At 31.1% G+C, this 14,487-nt stretch overlaps 3 protein-coding genes across 3 annotated transcripts; all 3 read right to left on the reverse strand.

The window, feature by feature from the left end:
* Positions 1 to 298: 298 nt before the first annotated feature.
* On the reverse strand, positions 299 to 4,435 carry Tsp_06289 (F-box/LRR-repeat protein 2). Its single transcript, XM_003378302.1, has 21 exons — positions 4,350 to 4,435; positions 3,983 to 4,007; positions 3,809 to 3,885; positions 3,622 to 3,751; positions 3,195 to 3,224; positions 3,034 to 3,117; positions 2,872 to 2,902; positions 2,602 to 2,777; positions 2,421 to 2,515; positions 2,260 to 2,328; positions 2,077 to 2,172; positions 1,892 to 2,018; positions 1,721 to 1,795; positions 1,360 to 1,490; positions 1,235 to 1,295; positions 1,090 to 1,134; positions 934 to 998; positions 877 to 901; positions 624 to 836; positions 431 to 526; positions 299 to 334 (listed from the first exon to the last, which is right to left on the reverse strand). Exons 1-21 carry the CDS (start codon positions 4,433 to 4,435, stop codon positions 299 to 301), a joined length of 1,773 nt encoding a protein of 590 aa, XP_003378350.1.
* A 5,193-nt stretch (positions 4,436 to 9,628) lies between these two features.
* On the reverse strand, positions 9,629 to 11,089 carry Tsp_06288 (3' exoribonuclease family, domain 1). Its single transcript, XM_003378303.1, has 4 exons — positions 11,007 to 11,089; positions 10,744 to 10,949; positions 10,010 to 10,364; positions 9,629 to 9,914 (listed from the first exon to the last, which is right to left on the reverse strand). Exons 1-4 carry the CDS (start codon positions 11,087 to 11,089, stop codon positions 9,629 to 9,631), a joined length of 930 nt encoding a protein of 309 aa, XP_003378351.1.
* A 1,252-nt stretch (positions 11,090 to 12,341) lies between these two features.
* On the reverse strand, positions 12,342 to 13,111 carry Tsp_06287 (conserved hypothetical protein). Its single transcript, XM_003378304.1, has 4 exons — positions 13,103 to 13,111; positions 12,777 to 12,894; positions 12,472 to 12,555; positions 12,342 to 12,445 (listed from the first exon to the last, which is right to left on the reverse strand). Exons 1-4 carry the CDS (start codon positions 13,109 to 13,111, stop codon positions 12,342 to 12,344), a joined length of 315 nt encoding a protein of 104 aa, XP_003378352.1.
* Between the last annotated feature and the right edge of the window lie 1,376 nt (positions 13,112 to 14,487).

Raw genomic sequence — 14,487 nt, forward strand, 5'->3', positions numbered from 1 at the left:
TCTTGAATGTAATAACAGAAAATATTAAAAAAAACAAGAAGCGATGTATCACACAACACAGCTTTTCAATACATGCAATACAAGTGCATAAACAAATATAAAAAATATGCGTGTTTCACAGTTGTAAATGATTGACAGCTAATATACAAGGGCTTTAGCATGACTTGTGGCATGTAAAATGAACTGAGGTGAAAAGCTGTGTAAGAAAATTACACTACACATTGTTTGTGTAAACTGGCGCAAACAGAAGACAAAGAAAACCAGCTTCTTGACATCTATCTGATTTCTGATTGTCAGCTTAATGAGAGGGCTGCAGTTCTACACGAATGGACTTCTGCATTAAATTATTAAAATTTCAGATAACTTTCATCAACTGATAAATGTTGCTAAACACGTAAATGAATTTGCAAAAAGAAACTCATATAATCACGCAACAACGGCAATAACGGTGCTGATTACGACGCTGGTGAACAGGAGGAGTTGCAGGAGCGAAGTAAGCGTGAACCATGACTGTTGGTAAATTTTGCTAAAACAACAAATATGCCTCAATCATGCTTTTTTAAAGTTACAGTATAACGTAGAACGATATTGTTATTAGCACAAAATAAAAATGGAAATTTTACCTTAAATCTGCGGATTCCACTTCGCGTAACTTGTTGACAGTCGTACAATTCAATGCGTTTCAGTGTGCGACATTCTTGTAAGCTTTCCAATGCTTGGTCAGTTATCAACGGACAGTTGTCCAATTCAAGCACATTCAATTTCTCTTGTGCACTAAGACCCTGAGCCAGAGACCGAATTCCTTCATCTGTTATCAATTCACAGTGCGACAAACTCTTAAAAAATGTAAGAGAAAAATACATTTATTTCTTTTACCATCTTACTCTGCCTCCCACTTTCCCTCCAAAAAACAATTATTATTAATATTCAAACTTTCTCACCAGCTCAATTAAATTACGGCAACCTGTCGCCAAATGAGATGCTGTTTGATCAGTTATCTACAAATAATAACGCTACATATATACGGATAATTTTATACGTCAACACAGAACTGTTATCGCACTAACAAAGAAGCATATGAACACATACCAAAGAACAATCTTCCAAATCCATTCGTTCAAGATCGTGACAATTCTGAAAAGGAAAAATGAAATAAATAACTCTTTAAAAGCAACACTTGCTGCTGCATTATAGCTGTAGCAAAAAATAACTGTTAAATTCCCGTCTCGCTTACTTTAGCCAAAGCATGGAAACCACTGTCCGTTAACAATGAACATCCGGACACTTCCAAATCTCTGAAAGCATTATTAAGTAAAGTTGAGAAGCATTTTTTAAAATTTAAATCAAATTCTTAATCACTTAAGCAGTTGGCATCCAAGAGACAAAGACTGTAGAGCTCGATCTGTTATTCTAGAACACATGGATAAACAAAGATAATCCAGCCGATGGCAACCGTTTGCTATGTAACTGATTCCTTGGTCAGTGATATGCTGAAATAGAAAAAAGACACAAATGACATTATGTTCAAAAAAACAATCAATATCATAATTTTAAAATATAATTTGCTGTCCTCTATGTGTAGTACACAGAATTTATAAATAAATATAAATGACGTACAGAATCAATTTATTTCAAAAGTAAATTTCTGGAAAAAAATGTATGAAAGTTGGTTAATCTTAGAATTAAATCAATTATTACTGTGTAGAAAATTAAGCATTACCGAACAACTTTGCAAGTTGAGAACCCGTAAATCGTGACAATGTTCACCAACGTGTCTTAAGCCTTCGTCCGTCAACTTAAGAAAATTCAATACAGATTAGAATCAAATAATTCAAAATGAAAAGTTAAAAAAACAAGCAATAAATAAATAAATAAATAAATAAACACTCACCCCTGTACAGCCTTTGCAAATGAGCGCCTTCATTCTTTTGCTGCCCTTAGCAACGGCTTCCAAGCCTTCGTCCGAAATGTGATTGCACCAAGAGATATTCAACCATTCCAGATTTGGACATCCATCACTGAAAAATCAAAAAAAAATTCAAAAATGAAAACAAAAGAATCATAAAAAAAATTAACCTGATAAATTTTAAGCCTCGTTCGGTGATCCCCGAAATACAATCCAAATTCAACACTCTCAACCGTTTGCAATGCAAACCCAAACTTTCGCATGTACTGAAAAAAAAGAAATAAATCATAAACATCATTTGCATTATTGTTGTCAATAAAAATTTTAGGTAAATGGTAAAAACGTATTCTCACCTGTCGCTCAAGCGCTTGCATTTTTCAAGATTCAATTCTTCAATGAAATTGCACTTTCGTGCGAATGTGCTGAAATGATTTTAAAATTGACATTACAAAATTTTTTTTGTTATCAAAAAACACAAAAATAAGATAATATGAAATCATAAATAAAAATTTACTCCAATGCTCCATCTTGAACACTTTCACAGCCTCGAAGGCTCAGCTTTTTCAAAAAGCCGCCGCAACGTTTGGCCAAATTTTCAACAACGGATGCCTGAGAACAAAAAAAAAGAAGAAATAATAAATTCACAATTTTCTGAAAATGTCATAAAATTGTTTTTTCAACATGCACAGTCAAACAGCGCAGCGGTTTTCAATCTCACTTTTATAAATGTCTAACAAATTTAGTTTCTCCCATCCTGATGACGATGATAGTGAAGATTCATATTTTTCACCCGCTATAAAATTCGATCTTATTTTTCTGATTGGCTGTTCGCTGATAAGCTGACGGCGTTTGATCGGTAACTGGCAATTGACTTATGCTAATTTATTTATTTATTAATTTCTGAGGTAGAATTATTGATCAAAACTGAATAACAAATAATATAGCACAAGTCCATCACCAATTACCGATCAAACGGCGTACCTCATTTTCAACCATCTGAATGAGCACTGCTTCAATAATTATTTTTTATTCTTTTGTTCACTGTGAAACGTTTAACAATCATGAGTAGTGGATAAAAAATAAAATAAAATAAAAACAAAACACTACATTCAGTTGGTATTAGAAACATCCCTTCCAAGTGTACAGTTAGCTGAAACAACTATTTGTTTGACTGTCACAAAATTAAAATTGACAACTTTACTGCTGTTTTTCTAAAATGTGAGTAAACAAAAAATCAAATTATTTATTGATGTAAATGTTGGGAGTAATTAAAAAAGAACAAAATTACCGTTTGACTTAATGTTTTCTTCGACCCTGTCTACAGTACAATTAGTAGATGTAGAAATGAATCATTTCATAAGTACAGTTACTGTGTTAGTTAAGTTAATGTTAAATGGAAAATTAATTTCATTTAAACAATACACATCGCCTCACTTCAATAACAAATAAAAACACAAATTTAAATAAAAGTAATCAACTTCCGCCTCAAACAAGTAAATTAACTGTTTCAGGAAGTTACGTGGCTCTTTCGACTCACTTCACTAATTTCTTCATGCAGTTGCGTTTATATATATATTTTTTTTTTTAAATTATTACACGTATTTTTTCAACATAATCATACATTTTTTTTCCAATAAAAGTGAAAATTTTAAAAGCAACTTTCAAATAATGAATTTGAAAATTGTTTAAATTATTTTTTTTCAATCATTCGTTACCTTAATATCTTTTTGGAATTGAAATAAATCAACATTCTGCCAATTGCTTCCGTCCAAAGCTAAAATGTTCCACGTACGACAAACTTGAGCACATCGACACAAACTAACAATATCCAAATAGGAAAAGATCCTGAAATGAAACAATTACTGTAAAATTTTTCAACCAATCAAAAACAGACAAACTAACCTGAGTATTAGTTCTTCTGGAAGTTTGCGATTCATCAAACCTTCTTCATTTAACGGAGCAGACGAATGCAAATTAATCTTAAATTAATGTAAAATAAAAATTAATAACAAAAATTTTCTCTTGAACAACAATAAACAAATGCATTAAAAAGTGAAACAATTTATTATATCATACCGTTTCAAAATTTTTCAACCACAATCTGAAAACTTTCCCGATTTTATTTTTAATTAATTAATGTATTTATTTTTTAAAATATCTGAGAAAACAGAATTGAATGGAGACAATAAAAATGAAAAAAATTTTCAACAGATTTTTCTATTAAAATTGATGATGACCACCGTTGTCAACAGAAAACTCATGCCGACAGAAAATATTTGTTTTTTTTTCCAATTGATTAAAATCAATTAAAATGAAAAAAAGAAAACGGAAAACTAATCAAGTAAGTCTGTCATCTTTCGTTATTACACCAATATGCATGGATCATCATCAAGTATGTATTTGCTTTTGATTAAAATATTTTTAATCAACATTAATTGTATACTGTTGTAAACAATTTCCTGCACAGGCACGGTGTTCGAATGTGACAATTTCAAAATTTCCCATGCAGAACAGAATTGAAACGAACATTTCATATATAATACGGGTGCAATTTCTTATGCATGAATAATTTTCACATATTTAAAAAAGAATTATATTTTTAAAAATTGCTTTTACCCTTTTCATTATTGTTGTCAATAGAAGTTTCACCCACTGTCCAGTAATTAATATTTCTTTTACTCTCTCTCCAAAAACGTTTATTCAAACGAACAAAGCTCTCCACCACCAAAAAAATTTTAATTAAATAAATAAAATTATTTTTTCCTACTGATAAATTAAAACAATACAAAAAAGTAAGTATTCATTGGTGTGAAAGTATGTGCGCGTTTGGTTTGCTTGCTTGCTTGCTTGCTCCTTTTTACGAAATTCAATTATACCAAATAATAAATTACCATGGAAGTGGGAAGAAAAAAAATTCAATTGCACAGCTTAATTTCCCTGGTTGAACTGATGATGATGTGGTGAAGAAATTTCTCTGAGAGTGCAATTAAAAATTCTTTTTTTTTGCTTTTTTCAACTTTCAATAAAAACATTCCACTCTCCCTAGTATTATATATATTTATATAGTAGTAGTAGTAGTAGTAGTAGTAGTAGTCATTGAAAATTAAAAATAATAATTCACATTTCTCTCCATTGATCTATACTGATCAACAGTAGTGTATGCAAAATAGAAATTCACTAATACTAATAATAAGCGCAACAATAACATAAATGACTAACCTGACGTTCTGCTACCATGTAACAGTCGATAAACTGAGGCAAACGACCTAACGACATGTCGAACAACAACAACAAGTGATGGTAAAAAGAAGCAGATGCCACAAAGTTTGAGAAAGTTGTAAATATTTAAAGAGAATTTCTTTTTTAATATTTGTGAATAATAAGAAAAATCACTTGCTAATCTAAAAGCTATTTTACTCAAGAAACACAGAACCAACAAACGACATACACACTATTAAAAAGCTCCAATGCAAGAGAGGCAAGATGCAGAAATGAATGAATATAAATAAATAAAAAGAAGAGAAAAAGCACACGCACTCTGTAGATACCCTGCCTGCCGCCAGAACAGATGCGCACCATCTTGTCAGTGACGCGACCAAGCCAGGCGGCTATATCATGCCAGTCATATTGGTTCCAGATGTGGGCCGCCGTCACATTCATCTTCCTCTCTCTCTCTCTTTGTCGCTATTTTTTATTTATTAATATGGAAAATTAATCTTTTTTTTTGGGAAAATATTAAAATTCACAAACGTAATCGCAGCACAGCACAAGAAGTAACAACACAATGATCACTAGCGTTGGGTTGCACAGATAGATATATATTTTTTTTTCTTCTTTTATTTTTTTAGTTAGCTAGCTAATATCCACGTTGCAACTAGGTCAACAATTGGACAAGAACCAACTGACCGATCGACCGATCGACTGAACGGCGTCAGTTGTCGTTAGCAGGAAAAATAAAAAAAAGAAAAATCAATCACCAACTGACAAATATGGAGAAGAACAATTTCCACAGAAATCTGTACACTTTTACACGGACAGACCAACAATACACTCTAGTCGTTCAGGCATTACATATATATATATATATACTTTATCATAATTGAAATTATGACGAATCTTATACATGAATAAGTTGTAGTTGTTATTGTCGTTATTGAATACAATTGGTATCTGCATCGGTGAACGGAAATCGACTAACGGTCAATATATACACGTGCATAAAGATATAGGTCTGACCAAATTGTGGACAACAAGTCAGAAGTTGAAGAGACAACAGCAGAATCCTCAAGGCCAACATCAAGATAACAAAGAACAATGACGAACAATATTCTGTGACCAAAAGCATAATGGCAGCACACACAACTGTTAAACCAGTTCCATCCAAGCCGGCCCCAACACGCGCCCTTTCTGTCCTTCGTCCAAAGGCCAAAAGCCGACCCACTCTCCACTACTATTTTTAAGCATCCCATTAAAGACAGCTGTTCATTCTTCCAAGGACGACAACATGCATCAAAAAAAAACATACAAACCTTGCAAAATCTATATATATATACATCTCATCGAAATATTTGGCAATTTTCTGCAATGAAAGCAAATTCCATTCAAAAATATTCTCACCAAACTACACAATACTTATATTGTGCCCATTTTTCAAACAAAAAAAAACTTTCAAAAAACAACATTGGCATATAATTTGCCAAGTAAATTCCATTCTAAAATTAATTGCCTATCGATTTATTAATTGAAAATATTACATTTGGTGATTGAAATTCAATTAAATTAAACCTTTTTTAATAAACAAATTCAAAATACAAACAAGAAATGACAGACAACCAGCTGATTGACTGGTTGCACATCAGCTGTGCAAATTACCAAAATATTGAAAAAAAAACAGAACATCAGCTGATTGACATTTTTGCAACAGGCATTTTGTGAGAAATCATAATGAAATTATGCTTTTTTTTCATTGTAATTATCACTTTTCTGCAACCAATAATAAACGATTTATATTGCAAAATTAAATATTTATTTGTTCATTTTAAAGAATATTTTTAGTCTGTTCTATTGGAAAAATAATAAAATTCGATATCTTTTCACAATATCTTTAGTAGCGAAAATTGTGAAATTCTGCCACGTATAAATACTATAAATAATTTCAATCTTTTTTGCAAATAAATCATAATGCAGTGCCGAAAAAATTATGCAAATTTTCAAATGATGAATAAATGGAAAAAAGAATTTGAATATTTTTGTTATCATGCTAATTATAATTGTTTGTTGCAACGAATTGCCAATTTGAAAATGTTACAACTTAAGCCTACAAACACACACCAGACACAGAGACAAAAAATTATGCCTGCCCTTTTGTTCTGCAAATAACAAAAGCGAAGCGTGATGAAGAAGAGAATGAACATTCCCACTTTGTATAGTAAAGAATTCTTATACAATGCATAAAAGTCCCAATTTTTTCTGAGCCAAAGGTTTCGTCAAACAAGTATTAGAATAAAAATTGTTTCATTGATCTTCTTTTCATTTTGAAATCGAAACTGCCTGCCTCCAAATGCCCATTTTGTGCACGTCTGTCTGCCTATTTATCTATATAGCAACTTTTATTGCTGAAATTTGAAATTCAACTGGGAAATAAAAGTCCAACCAAGAGCAGCATTTGCAAAACAAGAAAAAAATATTACGTAATATAAAATACTTCATAATAAAACATCGACGCATCAGAACAAAAGTCTCGTAACGTGAGCTTGCTTATTTATCGCTTAAACAGAATGCCGAATTTGTTGCTCTGAAACATATACACTGCTATATTTCGAGCTGTGAAAAGGTCGATCAATAAAGCTGTTCAATAAAAAGGGGAAAAAGTTTAGCTCAAAACACAATAGCCGATTCCCCAAAAGAATATACAAGGCGTTACCTCCAATTTGTGCTTCACATTTCCGCTCTCGTTCATTTTCCGTCTTTTGTTTGCGATGGTCATTTAGACGATTTCAATACTGAGCAGCGGTCAAGAAAACGGCTATATCGGCTAAAAGAACTGAAAATCAATCATCAATCTGCGCATCAATGCAAACCCCGCAAGACCAGCAGCAGCATCAGAAAACGCGAATATGCTGCAAATATCCTTAAAAAACTTTTTTCACTTTAAAACACCTCCAACCTCCTCCACCACTACCGGCAATTTTCAACTGACTCTCAACTGGACCGACGAGCAGTATATTGTTGCAAAGTGAATAATTCTTTTGCCTAAATCATCCACCGCCGTACAGTACAACCGCTCTGATCGGAACGAACTTTAAATTGCACTTTGTTCATTTTTTGACACCAACATCGACGTCAAGAACAAGATGCTATCACACAACTTGCACTATCAATTGGCAACAATAAAAATTTGCATCATTATTTGAGCACACATATTGTCAAGTCAATCTGCTTCCGGTGGAAAAATCACTCACGAATTTCCAATCTTCTCAACATCAGCAACACTGCGAACAAAATTAATTCACTTTTCTCACTCTAGATATGCTCTAAAAGTTTCGCTCATCTGAAGAACAACTTCTTATCTGTCTTCAATTGCTGCACAAGAAAACAAAAATTAACAAACAAGCTGTTCAGAAGAAAAACACCACTTAAACTTTACAACAGAATTATGATTGTGAAAAATAAAGAAGAAAAAACAATTTTACGCCAAAATTCTGCTGTTATATTCTTTTTTGTTTGTTCAATTGCAATTTTCTTCTTCACTGGTTTCCAACTGGAAAATATATCTCAAAAATTGTCAATATTTACCATATGACAGTCTATACAATTTCAGAATTTTCAAAGATATCGGCAATGCAAAACTAAGCTGAACTGTCCAATGTCGTCAGCAACCAACAACATTAACAACACAAAATGCAACGCCAAGTCAGCGTTGAAATTGGTGCAGTGCACAAGTTTCTCATTTTTGTACAATTAAAAAAAATAACTGGTAAATTGTGCTGAAGCTACATACTGATAGCTGTGCAGTGCTGAAAAAGTGGATTCACCCACGAAAACCCAAATTGGGACTCTTATCACTCCTCAGTATAGATCACGTGAAAATTACGGTATAAAGATTTTCAAGTTGATATAAAAGTTACGGTATACAAGAGTTACAAGAGGTATTGAAATGGACACATTTTTAAGCTGGAAATAAATAAATATAAAATGTAATTTTACAAATTGTGCTTTGATATTTTAGAAAAAATATTATATTAAAAAAGTTCGACAAAAAATACACTAAGGACAAGCGAATAAATTCAACTTTGATTAATATTTATTTGAAACTACTTGTATTGATAAATTGATCTTAAGATGGTAAAGTAGTAAATTCGCTGCAAATTGACAACGCACCGAAATTATTGAAAAACGTAAAGTAACAATAGTTGATCAATGTGTGATAATAAATTACATTTCACTTTGTGCAATTTTGTATCATATAACTCATCCCTAACGATTATAGTGTGAAATATATTGCGTCGAAAATACATCTAAAATATTATTATTATTATTGCAATGCACTTTAATTGCAGTTTCAATTCAATTTGATTTGAATAATAAATGCAAACAATTTTTTGTTTCTTTCAACAGAGAGTATCCCAAAAGTTTTCCTCAAAAATACAAGCTAACAGTGGTAAGCAGACACTCTCTATCGGAAAAAAGTTGAAAAGTGACTTTTATAAAAGAAAAATTTTATTAAACTGCAAGCGCATCATTTTCTGCTGCTTCTTCATAATTAATCTGTTTGATGATATCCAAGAATTCAGAATTGCCTTCAAATTGTTTCTCAGCTCTAACTGACTCGATAATTCTATTTATATGTGCACCAGTGTGAACAGCTGTGGCTATCACTTTCAAAAATGAACTATTCATCAATGCACCACGTTTCAAACTGCCAATATATGTAACTCGGGCATATTCCAATTCATCACCACTAATACCAATCACCATGATTTTGTGCATGCATTCTGATTCTTTCTGGCTAGAAATAAAAAGGATACATTCAATCGATTGATGTGTATAATAAATTTAAATAATACAAAGTTATGAAAAACAAAAATCACATCTACAGCCTACTTCATGTCGATGATGTGCATGGTTCCGTAAATTCCAATCGTAACCAACATTGGAACATTCGAAATATTTAAACTGAAGCCTTTGTTGATGTCATTTTCAATATTAATTGTTCGAGTATCATTTTTCGGACACGAAGCTTCTACCTGAGGAATGATAGTATTGTGCAGAGCCATTTTTACTGCAATTGAAGCGACGTCAAATAAATTTCCGCCTTTTCCCATAATTAACAAATCAACTTTTAAATTCCAACACAAACGGCCAGTCACTAAGCACAGTTGTTTTCGATCAAATGCTGACTGACTGTAGTAAGCTTGTTTGAAAATACGACTAATATTTTCAGCTTCTTTGACATCATCTAAAACCGACAACACATCAACAACGAACAACAAAACATACATGTGTTCTTCCAAAATAATTACAATTTTTCAAATAGTAACGTAATTTACGTACGTAAGAAAAATGAACCTATGAAGATTGTATAAGGATAAAAACTAAAAAAAATACTTGTAAAAATATTTTAAAGAGAGAATATCAAAATTAATTTTTAAAGAAAACTTTTAAATTAAATAATAAATGTATGAACTGTAGATTCAAAAGTTTTTTTGCAATAAATGAAATTTTAATTTGCGTTATAATTAATCTAAATAACAAAACATTATCTAAAAACGAACCATCACTGTAAAGTAAAAAAGCAAAATAATTAAAAAATATTTTCATTTTCGGTATTTTCTTACTGGATGTTTCTTCGTCACTTTCTTCAGAAATGAAAAATCGAGATTTAAATTCAATCATCCCTTGGTCGGGAGCAGTTTCCAACGGTGTTCCAAAGTCAAGCCATACCGAAGCGGTAACGCTCATTTCACCAATTTGGACGAGTGCTGAACCATTGGCACTTTCAATTACATTAGTGCGGATCAGCACAGGACGAAAGCGATCTCTGCTGAACAACAATTAAAATTACAATTCATAGTTCTTTTTTTAAATTCATGCTATAAACCTTCTTCCGTCTTCTCGGATGTTCATTTCAAAACCTTCAGTTACGTAGAACATTTCTCCTTTAGAAAATTTCACGCTCTCCATGTTCTCACAGCAACGAAATCTAAACAAAAAAATTAATAACATCAAACACAATTATCATAAAAAAAATTAGTCTAGCTACTATTTTCATTTCCTTTATTATTTTATCAATAAGGTAATTATTAAAAAAGAATATTCAACAATGCAAACTTAATATGCTATTAAAAATTACAAAATCTTTACTCATCTCGTTTATTCCACTAAAAGTAAAACATTTTCAAATGAAACATATAAATCAGCCATACATACACTTCAATAAGCCTCTAAAATCTACAAGAAATCAATCAAAAAGCAAACAAAATAAACGACCTAAATCAACGGAAAACAAGTAAAACGAGAAATTATTGAAAAAATTCAAATTCACAAAAATTATAAAATCAAACAGAACTATAGAAGCAGTAGTACAGTAAAAAGACAATAAAGTTATTGTATTCAACATTCCTTGTAAATATTTATTATAAAATAAAATTATTTACCCATACATTAATAATTTCATCAAATTAACATGTCTTAATGATTGAATTTCTATTTTTATTGAAGATGCAATAACAGTAACTTAAAAATCAAACATTACAGTATATTTGTTGTTGGTAAAAATAAATAAAAATGAGTATTAAGTATCTGATTTTGTAAAAATTTTGATTTTTAATATAAATTCCATGATACAATGTTAGTCTAATATGCTTCTATATTATGTGCTTTTGAACAAAGATTGACGTCACACAAAATGTACAATACCTTAACGTTGCAGTTAGCTGTTGAAACATTTTTAGGCATATAATTTTTCACGGAAATCTAATTTTTATAAATACGAAATACAAGCATAGTTCATACTAATTTCTGAGAATTACATGTTTACTTATTATTCGATGAATTACGCTTGTCATTCCCAATTGCCGGCTAAGTTGCAGTTTTAAGGCAAAACAAATAAGTGTGAATAATTACATTGTCAGCACGGTCGTTAAATTAATTGAGGTAAATTTGTAAATGAATTTCATTCAGTTTCTCTTTAACTACATAAGAGAAATGCAATTGCATTAATTGCATCAATTGCAACGTATTTCAATTGCAAACAGTGAACTTTAATACGTAAAAAGGAAAGTGCAAAGCAAATTCTCTATTCATTTAAAAACTACAGTTTAAAAATAATTTTTCACATAAGCAGGATTATATAAATGCATACTTACACAATATGTGCAAAAGAAGAGTAGTAAAAAATCTTTCCAAGCTGTGAATTATTACCCGGTGATTAACACTAAACATAATGACCGAGGAAACAATTCACACCTCGAAAAGATGTAATAAATGAATGATCACGTACAAGCAAATACGCTTCTTTATATATTCGATTCGCTTTTCCTGAAGAAATTTATTGATATTATTACCCGAAGTCTGTTTACCGTCGAGATATCCTTTCGTACAACAACGATAAAGTAAAAATTTAACATTATGTAAATTACTATTATTAACTGTATTCTAATTTATAAATAAAACTCAAAAGATCACCTAATTACTGAACATGTCGAAGTAAAGTAAAGCAACAACTGCACTAACAACATAAACAAACATATAGTAACGCAACAACATAAACAACAATTAAAGATAAACAATGAACAAAAATGGCATAACTTAATTTATAATTATTAAACTTTATACAGTAAAGAAGTAACTCAATCAGTTTATATGAAACGTTCATCGGATGGAGCAGTCGTGAAAAATAATGAAATCCGAAGAAGCAGAGCGTCGAAGTCACCGATCGCTAACTGCTTTGAGCCGTTTTGAATAGAAAGTAAAAGAAAAACCAGAAACTGAAAATGTAGTAGATTTCAATTGGCTGAATAACATTGTCTATTCTGATTGGTGAAAAAATGAAATACAATCTCTTAATAGGTTAAAAAAGAAAAAAAAATTTTTTTTCATATTATAATAACGATGCTTTATGAAAAAAACAAAATCTGGAAAATGTTAAATCTTACAAAAATAAAAGGAAATAATTGAAAAAAATACTATAAATACCATGTTCATCGTTTTTCAGAGTACGTTGACAATTTGAAACTCAAATTAATGAACATAATTTGTAAAACAGCTGCAGTTCAAATTGTTCTATAAAACAAGCTGTAGTATTACGTTGACGCAGTTTTACATCATCGAATCAAATCAAAGTTATTCTCTTCCGAATTACAGAATACACACTCCATTTGTGATGTCAATCGATTCGTGAGCAATGTGAAAAATATTCAATTAAATATTTTTATTCAAAGAATACAAAAAACATACGCGAACAGCTTAATAAAATGTTTGATGTTGGTAAATGTGATAGAATAAACGCTAAATAAACAACTAATATCATGCAATGTGAAAAGATTAGTTTCGCGCCAACTGACCTCTATTTTTTAAATTTAAAAAATACAGGCTACAGTATTATTTTGTTATTTTGATATGGAGGTGTTAAATCAAATGTTATTTAACAATTTTAATCAGTGTAATAATGCAACAGTTTTAATTTTAACACAAATCAAATAAGATTTCACATAGTCGGCAGAGTTAATGTGTTTCAATTAAAATGTAAATTAAAAGAGATGAATTAAAATGTGACTCCAGTTTAACGCGATTCCATGAAGCCCGCACACAAACTTGGTGCAAGGCAATCTTGAACTGAGGATTGGCAATTGTCGCATGAGCTATAAAATTAATGAATTCAGCAGTTCGCAACTTAAAGCTGAATTTGAGGTGACGCGCTTACTGACGACAGAAAGCCTGAAAGTCTACGATCGAACAATGAATAGGTGAGACAGATGAGGCAATGAGATCCACCAGTTGCGCCACCCTATCCCTGGCACCGGCTATGCAAGCAGAGATTATATATCAACAGAGGCTATATAAAAGGCAATTTAAAGGTGTGCGTGTTTGTGTGTGAAAGGGAAAATGAACGGAACTCGCCAGTGTTATTAGCATGTTGGTTGGCTTGTTTATATACTGCTATAGGTTTGCTGCATCGTGTTCATGAATGAAATTCAGTTATTATTCTCGTTGAATTTCATGAGTTCACAGCAAAATATTATGAGTTATAAACGAAAACTACGCTGTGCTGAAACTAATCCAGCGGCAAAAGTAGGTGAGTTTAAAAGAAGATTGAATTTAAGTTCAATTCACGAAGTTTGAGCATGAGCATCAACAGAAGACCACACAATTTTCTAACGAACCAAATGCACATTAAAATTTTACTTATCAAATTTAGTAAAATTCAAAATAATAAAATTCTAGTTTACAAAACATTAGCGCATAGAAATTGCATTATGTCGAAAAACAAATACATCAAATTAAGTGAATAATTGCGAGTTTAATAATCAAACAACTTTTTATTGTAGTAACAAAGAAAGGCAGAAAATACGGAACGTTTC

Source organism: Trichinella spiralis, assembly GCF_000181795.1.
Source record: "Trichinella spiralis strain ISS 195 chromosome Unknown Scfld4, whole genome shotgun sequence".
NCBI lineage: Eukaryota > Metazoa > Nematoda > Enoplea > Trichinellida > Trichinellidae > Trichinella > Trichinella spiralis.

Excerpts from the sequence above, each read along its gene's own strand:
- Tsp_06287 (XM_003378304.1), bottom strand. Across the intron at positions 12,556-12,776 it reads GACTGCTCCATCCGATGAAC|TTAATAATAGTAATTTACAT; the intron begins GTTTCATATAAA and ends ATTAGAATACAG. Across the intron at positions 12,446-12,471 it reads CGACGGTAAACAGACTTCGG|GAAAAGCGAATCGAATATAT; the intron begins GTAATAATATCA and ends AAATTTCTTCAG.
- Tsp_06288 (XM_003378303.1), bottom strand. The coding sequence starts at position 11,089 with ATGGAGAGCGTGAAATTTTCTAAAGGAGAAATGTTCTACGTAACTGAA. Across the intron at positions 10,365-10,743 it reads AAGTGACGAAGAAACATCCA|ATGATGTCAAAGAAGCTGAA; the intron begins GTAAGAAAATAC and ends TGTCGGTTTTAG. Across the intron at positions 9,915-10,009 it reads ATGCACATCATCGACATGAA|CCAGAAAGAATCAGAATGCA; the intron begins GTAGGCTGTAGA and ends TTTTATTTCTAG.
- Tsp_06289 (XM_003378302.1), bottom strand. The coding sequence starts at position 4,435 with ATGTTCGTTTCAATTCTGTTCTGCATGGGAAATTTTGAAATTGTCACA. Across the intron at positions 2,173-2,259 it reads TGCAAGCGCTTGAGCGACAG|TACATGCGAAAGTTTGGGTT; the intron begins GTGAGAATACGT and ends CTTTTTTTTCAG. Across the intron at positions 2,019-2,076 it reads CGAGGCTTAAAATTTATCAG|TGATGGATGTCCAAATCTGG; the intron begins GTTAATTTTTTT and ends TTGATTTTTCAG.